The sequence below is a fragment of the Triticum aestivum genome, chromosome 2B (genome assembly GCF_018294505.1).
Source record: "Triticum aestivum cultivar Chinese Spring chromosome 2B, IWGSC CS RefSeq v2.1, whole genome shotgun sequence".
Lineage (NCBI taxonomy): Eukaryota > Viridiplantae > Streptophyta > Magnoliopsida > Poales > Poaceae > Triticum > Triticum aestivum.
The window spans coordinates 792,202,857-792,213,400 of NC_057798.1; the positions used below are offsets into that span (position 1 = coordinate 792,202,857).

General features: G+C 44.8%; 2 protein-coding genes across 4 annotated transcripts; both read left to right on the forward strand.

Moving 5' to 3' along the window:
- The first annotated feature begins 54 nt into the window (after positions 1-54).
- LOC123047461 (putative threonine aspartase) lies at positions 55-4,562 on the forward strand. 2 transcript variants are annotated; one of them, XM_044471021.1, is made up of 11 exons: positions 55-288; positions 675-725; positions 1,029-1,149; positions 1,296-1,380; positions 1,705-1,786; positions 1,871-2,000; positions 3,071-3,237; positions 3,413-3,576; positions 3,824-3,944; positions 4,030-4,131; positions 4,218-4,562. In XM_044471021.1, the coding sequence occupies exons 1-11, from the start codon at positions 91-93 to the stop codon at positions 4,308-4,310; spliced, it is 1,314 nt and encodes a 437-aa protein (XP_044326956.1). In that variant the 5' UTR covers positions 55-90; the 3' UTR covers positions 4,311-4,562. The 2 variants fall into 2 exon arrangements, with proteins under 2 accessions (XP_044326956.1, XP_044326955.1); XM_044471020.1 differs by having other exon boundaries at positions 3,824-4,131.
- A 399-nt stretch (positions 4,563-4,961) lies between these two features.
- Positions 4,962-10,509, forward strand: LOC123047462 (SART-1 family protein DOT2). 2 transcript variants are annotated; one of them, XM_044471022.1, is made up of 13 exons: positions 4,962-5,269; positions 5,862-6,466; positions 6,601-6,766; positions 6,854-6,914; positions 7,062-7,175; positions 7,254-7,347; positions 7,420-7,486; positions 7,565-7,624; positions 7,749-8,355; positions 8,434-8,804; positions 9,064-9,284; positions 9,813-9,894; positions 10,093-10,509. In XM_044471022.1, the coding sequence occupies exons 2-13, from the start codon at positions 5,904-5,906 to the stop codon at positions 10,171-10,173; spliced, it is 2,487 nt and encodes an 828-aa protein (XP_044326957.1). In that variant the 5' UTR covers positions 4,962-5,269; positions 5,862-5,903; the 3' UTR covers positions 10,174-10,509. The 2 variants fall into 2 exon arrangements, with proteins under 2 accessions (XP_044326957.1, XP_044326958.1); XM_044471023.1 differs by having other exon boundaries at positions 4,964-5,269; positions 5,867-6,466.
- The last annotated feature ends 35 nt before the right edge of the window (positions 10,510-10,544 follow it).

Genomic DNA, 10,544 nt, shown 5'->3' on the forward strand with positions numbered 1-10,544 from the left:
TTTTACTGTTAAGTCATGCTTTCACCTTGCATTTAATACCCCGGCGCAAATTGCCAACTCTCGTAATTTCCGAAACCTCCTCGCCCAGACATGGCCACCGGCGGCGGCGGCGGGGAGGGCGGCTCGGCCGCGGCCGAAGGAGGCGGCGGGGGAGCGGGGGCGGGGCCCGGCCGCAGGCTCTTCGTGGCGGTGCACGTGGGCGCGGGCTTCCACGCTCCGGCCAACGAGCGGGCCTACCGCCGGGCCATCAGGCGCGCCTGCCTCGCCGCCGCCGCCGTCCTCCGCGAGGTCCGTTCCTTCAACCCTAGAGCTCCCCTCCTCCTCCCGTACCGTAGCGCGTCGGTTTCGCCGTGCTGCCTGCGTCAGCTCGGATTCATCCGTGCTGTCCCGCCGAGCATATGTAGCGTGGGGGATTTCAGGATTTTACCCCTAGATTAGAACAACGATAGAGCCACCAGATCAACCCTCAGAAATTACAGTGGCCTGATTAATTTGATGCACTCGATTTTGGGAGGGGCCTGCATTTCCACTGTGGTTACTGATGTCTGAAGTGTCTCTGTCCACCTCCCATGGTGTGTGCCATACTTTGATGTTGACAATGGCGTGCTCGAGAAGCGTCCATGTAGCTCTGCTCTTGTGAATAATAATCCCTAATGCTCCTTGTGTATCTGCAGGGCAGCGGCACAAGTCTTGATGCCGTCGCGGCTGCCATTCGAGTGCTGGAGGTATGCACATATCATTCCCTGTGGACAGACGTAGTGTCTGTCTGTATACTTTGTTTCGTTATCATCTGCGGCAAGTTATGGGTTGTATGAGTAAGCAATTGTCTGGTGTATGCTTAGCTGATTTAGTCCCAAATTATTAATGTCAAAATGGGAAAGTAGAAGCATTAGTTGTATATAATCAAGGTTTACGACCCTCCTAGATTTAAGCAAGCCTCTGGTGTTTTAGTTCGATGATAGTCTTATTGGTACTTGCTTGTTTCAAAAGGTGAATGTATTTTTTGATTCTCATCTGTGCCTGACTAGGATGACCCCATCACAAACGCTGGCCGAGGTTCAAGTTTGACCGAGAGTGGTCAGGTCGAATGCGATGCGAGTATCATGGATGGAACTACAGGTTCTTACGGAGCTGTCGGAGCTGTGAAAGGTAGTTGTTGCAAATTTACTGAAATTTGATCCTACAAAGCATAGAAGCTTAAATGAGAGTACATCAGAGAATTTTCTGCTGATATGTATATTTACAATCAGAGAACCTTAAAGCTCTGACCATACTTTCTGTTTCTTGTAGATCAGGTGTAAAGAACCCCATCCAAGTTGCATTGCACTTGGCAAAGGAACAAATGTCAGGTTCTTCACTGCTTGGTCGGATACCCCCCATGTATGTAATCACACAATTCGAGGTTCTTCTCCATGTTTTCGTTACCATAACCTTTTCTTTTTTCAGTAGTTTCCTGTCCTTGTGTCATTTTCTGTCACACGACCGATTCCGTTGTGTTATCTTCTAATTCCAAATTAATCCTGGCTCATGCTGAAATAAGTAATGCAAATGACGGCTTATATTCATTGAACATATTAGATATGCATTGGGGAATTGAACCATTGCATGATGGATGCTTTTCAGTAATCCATGGATGGCAATCTGTCATGCACCTATCCATCCTACCAGTAATCCTGACTTGCTGAGTTATTCTATATTTCTTAGGTTTTTGGTCGGCGAGGGAGCATTCCAATGGGCAAAATGTAAAGGAATGGACATAATCGAAACCACATCGGAGGATAATAATGTAAACCATGTTCTGTAGAATTCTTTCATCCAATTCTTCAATCCTAATCGCTGGTAATTTACTATCTCTCTCTCATTCTCACAGTGGTTAGTGACTGAGAATGCAAAAGCACAGTGGGTAAAGTACAGTGCGTTGCTTGCTAGTGCCAAGGAATCTGTTAATCGATCCACTGCTTCTGCTTCAGAATCTACTTCAATACAGTTGGACCCATCAGGTTCCTTTGCTTGTTCATATCTCACTTGTGCTTTAATTCTTCCCAACGCTTCTGGCATCCATATGCAATGTTCCTTTGGTTGGTTTATCTTCTGAAACTTGACTGCACTTGTACGATTAGCATTGGTCTTTGCACAGAAATATTAAAGTTACAATAGGAAGTTTACCATGAGCTTAACGTTTACATATTATTTTAAGCTTTCAATAGAAAGCTGCGCTCAGGCCTATTTCTGAAAGAAAAAAAGTTTCCTATTAGGAGTTGCACGATGTTTCGCACCTGTGAACAGAAGATTTAGTTGCAATTGTACAATGTCACCTATTTTTACCTGATGATATTGACACCACTTAGTTGTATCCAGTGATATTTATTACGATGCTTAGTTTTATATGTCGGTGACATACATATCAGCCTATATAACTATATGTGCCCATGTGACAACCTTTTATGTTAGAGCCCGATGTTATTTTAGGAGGTATTTCTTCCATTCAGTATCCTGGATGCCATTCTGCCCCAGGCAGTACCCGATATGCTCTCTTAACAAATATGATTTTGAGCAAAACTAGAAGGTCCACCTGTAGCCCAACCATGCTTCAGTTTATTCTTGTATTGATGTTATATTCTGCTGATAGTTTTGCATGCTGCATAGGTAATTTGCAAAATGAAAAGAAGGGAAACAAAATCTATTCCACGAACAGCACAACGTCCAACATATATCGTCAAATCAAACGATGTTGCACAATGTAGGGCAATAATAATGATTTGACCAAGCCTTGTTGTGCTTATATTAGATACTCAGATCATTGATATTGTGCTTAAAATTCATGCATTTTGGCTTAATATCTTCTGCTGCATGTTATCTTTGATTCACTGTTTCGTTATTTTTGGCCTCCATAAATGGTCACGTAGCTGCTATTATGTATTTATTGATCTCTTTCCAGAGAATAAATTAAAATTTTCAACACCCAAATATTTAGCTTGTGCTTGTTGTGTGCACTAGTGATTCAACTCTGCTTTCGGCATACAGTATTTGTATTCCACCAGTCCACCTCACCTGTCCCACTTTATTTTAGGAGCTCAAGCTGAGAATTTGAACAATGCAAAAAAGATCAGGAAAGAATTCAGTAGATCAATCATGGAAGATGATCAAGATTGTGTAATGGATACTGTTGGCGCTGTATGTGTTGATGAGTATGGAAATGTAGCATCTGGCGCATCTAGTGGTGGCATTGCACTAAAGGTCATTTGGTCATTTTATTCATCAGTTACTTTGAGCAGTTGAGCTCTAGCAGCGCACTTGGAATTGTCGTTCCTTCATATAAGCCCTTTGTTTGTTTCAGAGAAGATATCTGTTTGGGGCAAATTAAGCTAGATTTTTATGCCTATAGATGCTGACAAGCATGATGTTCTTGCAGGTAGATGGCCGGGTGGGATTAGCTGCTATGTACGGCTCTGGGTGCTGGGCTTCATCCAAAGGACCATTTGGCACACCATTCGTAATTGGGTGTTGTGCAACCGGAGCTGGCGAACACTTAATTAGAGGATTTGCTTCCCGTGAATGTTGTATCTCAGCATCACTGTAGGTTTTGTCTTCAGTCAGCTCTTTCCATATATCATTTGCAGTCTACAATTGGTCACCATGTTATTTGGATCGAAAAATCATTTATTTGTCTTTTGTGTTTAAAATGATCATCTCACACCAAGGACCTTTTGCTAACCTCAATGGACTGACAAACATGAAAAACATGTATCTTTTGCATCACATTTCTCTTTTTTTTTATAAAAAAATCATCATTACGTTTGCAATTCAATATGCATCTTTTCAGGTCACAGTCTGGCCCTGCTTCCTCCTGCACCAAAGTTTTGCGCTCGGTGGTGCAGAGCAGCAGCGAGATGTCTCACGACACCGGCGCTGGGCTCTTGCTAGTTCAGTCTGACCTTACAAAGGTTATCATCTGCAAAACCGTCTCCTTTCCTTCGACTTTCGATGAGCGACCCCTCCATTCGTGGTCTAACAATGCATGTTCCGCAGAGAGGGGAGTCACCTCTACTCGAAGCCGTCGAGCTCGTTGCTGCCTACTCATCCCCATCGTTCGGCATCGGGTATTTCGGGAGCAATATGAACAGCCCAAAGGTAGGTAGTATGCCGTAGTCTCCGCTAAAAACCCGTCTCACCTGATTGTTTGGATCAGTCTTCTCACGCTGGATAATGCTTTGTAGGTTTCAATGCTTAGGGATTCAAGAGCACCATCCGGCTCCGTCCAGCATTTCGCTACCCGTGTGAATTTCGGCGCACCGTCGACTGAAGGATGACGATCAGCTGCCTGTGTGGTTCCCCTTTTATTTGTCCTTGGGCACTTCTCTGTTATGTTGAGGGGTGAACATATTCTGTGTGTGCCATAGATAACTTGTTAATGGGTGATAAATATGATATCCCCCATCCATTGTGCCCCATTGCTGACAAAGGATGCCCTGAGCGACACATCGGCAAATAGCTTCCAAACTTTGAATATATGTTGAACTCGAAATTGAAGATGTTTGTTTGGACGATCGTGGTGATCGGTTTATTAAGTGTTGATTGTTGCATGGATTATTAAAAAACGCTGCACGAAGAATCTTACATAACTCGTCCTAAGTTTGACCAAATTTGTAGAAAAAGAATTTATATCTACACTACCAAATTCTTAGCGAGTACTCCCTCCGTAATGAAAAAAATGCTATAAGTACTTATGTTTCTTTAATACGGTTTGCCTTTTTTTTGAGGGAATTTATATGGTTTGCCTTTTTTTTTGAGGGGGATTTATACGGTTTGCCTGAAAAGAGAAAAAATCAGGCATTCTCCGGGCCCAATCAAATCCGATGCAGCGTGTTGCGCGGCCCATCTCGCGCTGGACCACGAGCCCGCCCGGCCCGACATCACCAGTTCACCAGCAACCGCCATCAGGCCCAAACAAAGCTCTCTCTCTGGCTGCTCGCGTGGGTTCGGATTTGGCGGCCGGTGTCTCGTCTCGCCCTCGCGCATCGGCCTCCTCCTCCGCCGCCTCCTCCTCCTCCCGCCGGTGAGCCCGCGCGCCCCGCCCGCGGCCTCGAAGCGCAGGACCGTGATCTGCCGCCGCCTCCGCCGGCACCGGTGCCCGGCCCCTTTCGCTGGGCTAGGAGCAAGCCCTAGCTCGTCCGCGGAGCTGGTGGGCGGCGCGCTCGCTCCCAGCGCGACCCGTCGGCCCCTCGGGCCCGGACGCGGCCCTCCCCGCGGGAGCCTCCGCCGCCACGAGGTATGGCCTGTGTGCTCTTCTCCCCCACTTGCGTGATTCGGCGGTCCATTAAACCCTAGGTCTTGCTACGGAGGTTGGAAGGGATGGGGCGTTGCCTTGCTTGTGACCTGCGATTAGTCGTGGACCTGACTGTGAGATGTGGCCTGGTTCACTTGTGGGCTTGATGCGGCGGTCTCTGCGAGAGAAATCCGTGTCTGGGAATGTGATTGATGTGTGCATAATTCCTAGTTATGTTGTCCATGGGCTTGCATAATCTTGTTGTTGTCGGGTCAATCGATCCAGTTTTGTGTCAGGTAGAGAGATATCTATCATTGCAAGTTTGAGTCTAGTGATATAAGTGCATTTGTTTGGAGGACAGAAGAGGACAGAGATGGGCATTTATGTTTCCTCAAATTCGCAAATGGGTTATTTGTTGATATGAATAGAAACCGGTTTAATTAGAGGGGTGGGGCAATGCGAGGCATCAACAAAAACTTAAAACATCCATTGCAATCAACTGAAGTGCATGCGATACAATGCCAATGCCACCGAATATGAGGCAAACATTCCATTTCCCCACTGTTTAATATGATCTCTAACTGATATTTTCCAGGGCAGGAGGCTGGTGCTTGTTGGTTAATCTTGGACTGTGGTAATGGGGGAGGCTGACGATGCTAGGGATGCGGTGGTGGAAGAGATGGATGTCGATGGTGGCGACAGGCACCGTGGCAAGGACAAGGAAAGGAGGGATAGACACAGGAGGGAGGAGAAGGATCACCATGGCAGTGGGAGGAGGGACAAGGAGAAGGAGAAAGATAAGGATGAGAGGAGGAGGGACAAGGATGATACCAAGCATAGGGACAGGGAGAGGGAGAGGGAAAGAGATAGGGACAGAGACAGGGATAGCAGCAAGCACAGGGATAGGGATTCAGAGCGTGACCGTGGCCGTGACCGTGATCGCGGGAAGGATCGGGAAAGGGATACAGAGAGGGAGCGGGAAAGGGAGAAGGAAAGGAGGGATAGGGACAAGGACAGGAGCCGTAACAGAGACAAGAACAAGGACAAGGAGGATAGGGAACGGGAGAAGTCGAGGGGAAAGGACCGTGGAGAAGACGCAGATTTGCCTAAGGGCGGTGAGGGAGACCAGAAGAAGGAAGGTGACCTCCCAGGAGAGCCTGACCAGGCCTCCACATCTGCCCTCCGGGACCGCATTGCGAGGTATGCCCTTGAGTAGTTGTTTCTGTTCGATTCACTAGCCTTTTCTTCAGTCATAAATTTGCACACTGTTAAATCTCTTAATTGGTTGAACAGTTAAGAATACAAATAATTTCTAATTAGGCTATCTGCTTTAGGGCCAAGGAAGAAAGGTTGAAGGATAAAAAGGAAGGGGGAATTCTGGATGATAAAGATGATGCTTCAGAGATACTATCCTGGGTAGGCAAGAGTCGCAAACTTGACGAGAAAAGACAAGCTGAAAAGGAAAAGGCGTTACGTCTTGCACGAGTATTTGAGGAACAGGTGATGATTTAGTGATTTGTTTTGGATATGTTATCCAGCATGACACCGTGTTATTTACTAATAACTTTCATGGTTTAAAACTTTCAGGATGATATGTTAGCAGAAAATAGTGATGACGACTATGATGAGGCTGATAAACTTGGTGGAGGTAATCACCCACGAATCCTGAATTAGCAAAGTTTATTTTGTCAACCACTAATATTTATTGCTGTAATGAGTTATTTTAGGCATAGTTTTCAGTCAATGGAAGTCAGGCTAACATGTTTCTTGTTTTCCCCCATTGTCTTGAAAAAAGACCACTTATCTGGAGTGAAGGTTCTTCACGGGCTTGACAAAGTCATAGAAGGTGGAGCAGTTGTCATGACACTCAAAGATCAGAGTATTCTGGCTGATGGGGATATCAATGAAGGTAATGTGTTGTTGTTTTACTTGTTATTACTGGTTCCCTCTGATCTTTTCTGACTTGTGTAAAAATTAAAATTTATAGAGGCTGATATGCTTGAGAACATTGAGATTGGTGAGCAGAAGCAAAGAAACGAAGCTTACAGGGCTGCACATAAGAAAGGAACATATGATGACAAGTAAGTTCACTATTTGTGTTTCTTAGATTAATTTTCCCATCATAATCCTTGTTTTCTTGAACATGTTGGTAGGTTCAATGATGACCCGATGTCAAAGAAACCTATGCTCTCACAGTATGATGACCCAATGGAAGATGAGGTAAACATGCTGTACTGCTTCAATTGGTAGATACTCCTATTGATATTTCTTTAATCATTTTGGCCTTTCACTTGACAGGGAGTGACACTTGATGAAGGTGGACGCTTCACCGGTGAAGCAGAGAAGAAGTTAGAAGAGGTAATTTATATTTGCCATAGAAATCATGAAATGCCATTGGTACTGTAGTTTTCTGGGACAACCTGAAAATGCCGATGCCGGAACTTTTGCATAGATTTACCAATTTACATTTTCCTGTTGACAGCTCCGCAAAAGGATTGAAGGTGGTTCTGTTCTGAAAAAGACAGAAAACCTTACTTCCGCAGCAAAGATGGCATCAGATTACTACACTGCTGACGAAATGCTGCAGTTTAAGAAACCAAAGAAAAAGAAATCCCATAGGAAGAAAGAAAAGCTAGATCTGGATGCACTTGAAGCAGAAGCGATTGCTTCTGGACTGGGAGCAGCTGATCTTGGGTCCAGGAATAATGGTAAACGACAGTCTGCTAGGGAGGTAGAGCAAAAGGCTGATGCTGAAAAGAGAAGCAATGCGTACCAAGTAGCCATTTCAAAGGCTGAAGAGGCATCAAAAGCGTTGCGTCAGGAGAAAATGCCCGGTAAACCGGCTGATGAGGAAGAACTTGTTTTTGGTGACGATTATGAAGATCTGCAAAAATCTCTGGAGCAAGCAAGGAAGCTATCTCTAAGGAAGCAGGAAGAGGCTGCAGGTTCTGGTCCTCTGTCTGTAGCAGAAATGGCTGCTGCAAACAAGGGGCAAGGAGATGCAGATGCTGCAGAGGGAGATGCACAACAGAATAAGGTTGTTATCACTGAGATGGAAGAGTTCGTGTGGGGTCTGCAATTGAATGAAGGTAACCTATTTGGAAGTATTTTCTGATAAATTTGTAACAATTGTATTGATACTGAATGCTGCTATTATCTTGTTGCAGAAACACGCAAGCCAGAAGCAGAAGATGTGTTTATGGATGAAGACGATGATGATATGCCTTCAGGTATTACAGCAAAAGATGACACAAGCAGATTGGGAGTCATCAAAGAGGAAGCTGTCATTGAAGACCCAAAAAAGGATGTAGAGGAGCAAGAAGTCACACCGGATGAGGTTGTGCATGAAGCTGCAGTTGGCAAGGGTTTGGGTGGAGCTTTGAAGTTTCTAAAGGAGCGAGGGACCCTCAATGAGGGCACAAATTGGGGAGGCAGAACCACGGACAAGAAGAAAAGCAAGCTTGTTGGTATTGAGGAAGAGGCTGAGGACGGAAAAAAAGAAATCCGCATAGAAAGAATGGATGAATTCGGTCGAGTGGTTAGTAATCATCTGCATGCTGTCCTACCCATCCTCACACCTGGGTCTTCCTTTCTATGAAATCTTATAGTACTGAGGTGCATCTTGGTGTGGTAGTATGATTTATGCAACATTGGTTATCATTTTTTATCATTGCATACCACTTGATATCGCATTTTTGACACCATCATTTATCATGTGTATTTGTTTAGCCTTTCGAAGAACATGTGCCACAAAACAATGATATGCTATTTACCATAACTTTGTGTTTTTCCTCCAGATGACACCTAAGGAGGCGTTTAGGGATCTTTCGCACAAATTCCATGGCAAGGGACCAGGTAAAATGAAGCTGGAAAAACGGCAGAAGAAGTACCAGGATGATATGAAAGCTAAGCAAATGAAATCTTCTGACACGCCTTTGATGTCCGCGGAAAAGATGAGAGACGCTCAAGCTCGTGGCCAAACACCATACCTTGTTTTAAGTGGCAATGCAAAATCAGGGTATGTTCATGACTTACTTCTAATTCGCATAGTCCATGTTTGTTGGTCCTGTTGATGCCACTATGCTTTCTTAGTCTTGACAAAACTTTCTTTCGTTTGGTTAACTTAAATCATGACTCATGAGTACAGGTGATTAATGTATATTAATAAATATATTGTTGCTGGCTGTTAATCTAGGATATCTACTCTAGTGAAGACTCACTTTAGGGTGCTACGCGACTTCCTGATCCAGACCTTTGGATAAGGTTTGGGTGATTTAGATTTAGAGATTATAAGGGCTCGAGGGCCACACTGATGATTTTTGTTTTGCTACTCTGATTGAGATGTAACTGAATATGTTAAAGATTCCCAAATGACTCTAATGTCAACTACATATCAATCATCAAATCAAATGTCTCGTCTGAATATTGCATGTTATCTAAACTGCGTTGGTCCTGCTTGAATGGAAGTGGCTAACTAATCTGCAATGCCTTCCTGCAAGTTTCTTTCTTGCCGAGGTGGTTGATCAAGTTCTTGTTTGTGATGTAGCCCGACAGGCGATGCTAGTGGCTTTGCCAGCGTGGAGAAGGCGCATCCCGGGAGTCTGACGCCCATGCTCGGCGACAAAAAGGTAAGCTGACATATGATATTCCCTCTCCTGTTCTGTACTCCCTCCGATCCAAAGTATGTGTCAGTAGCCTTGGTTCAAATTTGAACTAAAACCACAACACTTATTTTAGATCAGAGGGAGTAGCATTTACTGAATTGGGCATTTAATGTTTTGCCATATCCAGATGTACTAGTTGTTACTGACCTAATTCTTCATCAGGTGGAGCACTTTCTGGGCATCAAACGAAGCGCCCAGTTTGGTGGCATGCCGCCGCTGCCGCCAAAGAAGCCTAAGAATTGAGGTTGCAGCGGAGTGGAGTGAACAGGAACCAGCGGTAGCTGTCTAGCGAATCTGCAATCCTGGAGCAGATTATGAGTCACCGACATGGACGGAAGGCGCCAAATGCCTGCCACATGCAGGAGGATCCGTCCTCAGATGCGCTGAACCGTAAGAACCTGTAAATTTGCAGCCTAAACCGATTGTTTTGATGGTGACAGTCTTGACACACACAGATGGTGTAACTTTTGTAACGCAACGATGTTTCTATCCGTGCACGGTCTACAAGTTGCAGATAGAAGCATGCTTGCTAGCCTTTATGGGGAAAATGATACAGGTTTTAGCGCTCAGTTAGGATTTCTTTTCCATGTCAGATGCATGTATCATGTTTGTGT

Bases quoted from the DNA above. Each gene is read 5' to 3' on its own strand.
- LOC123047462 (XM_044471022.1), top strand. From the start codon at position 5,904: ATGGGGGAGGCTGACGATGCTAGGGATGCGGTGGTGGAAGAGATGGAT. The intron at 6,915-7,061 runs GTAATCACCCAC...TCTTGAAAAAAG, and splicing joins GGCTGATAAACTTGGTGGAG to ACCACTTATCTGGAGTGAAG. The intron at 7,176-7,253 runs GTAATGTGTTGT...TAAAATTTATAG, and splicing joins TGATGGGGATATCAATGAAG to AGGCTGATATGCTTGAGAAC.
- LOC123047461 (XM_044471020.1), top strand. From the start codon at position 91: ATGGCCACCGGCGGCGGCGGCGGGGAGGGCGGCTCGGCCGCGGCCGAA. The intron at 1,787-1,870 runs GTAAACCATGTT...TCATTCTCACAG, and splicing joins CCACATCGGAGGATAATAAT to TGGTTAGTGACTGAGAATGC. The intron at 3,238-3,412 runs GTCATTTGGTCA...ATGTTCTTGCAG, and splicing joins GTGGTGGCATTGCACTAAAG to GTAGATGGCCGGGTGGGATT.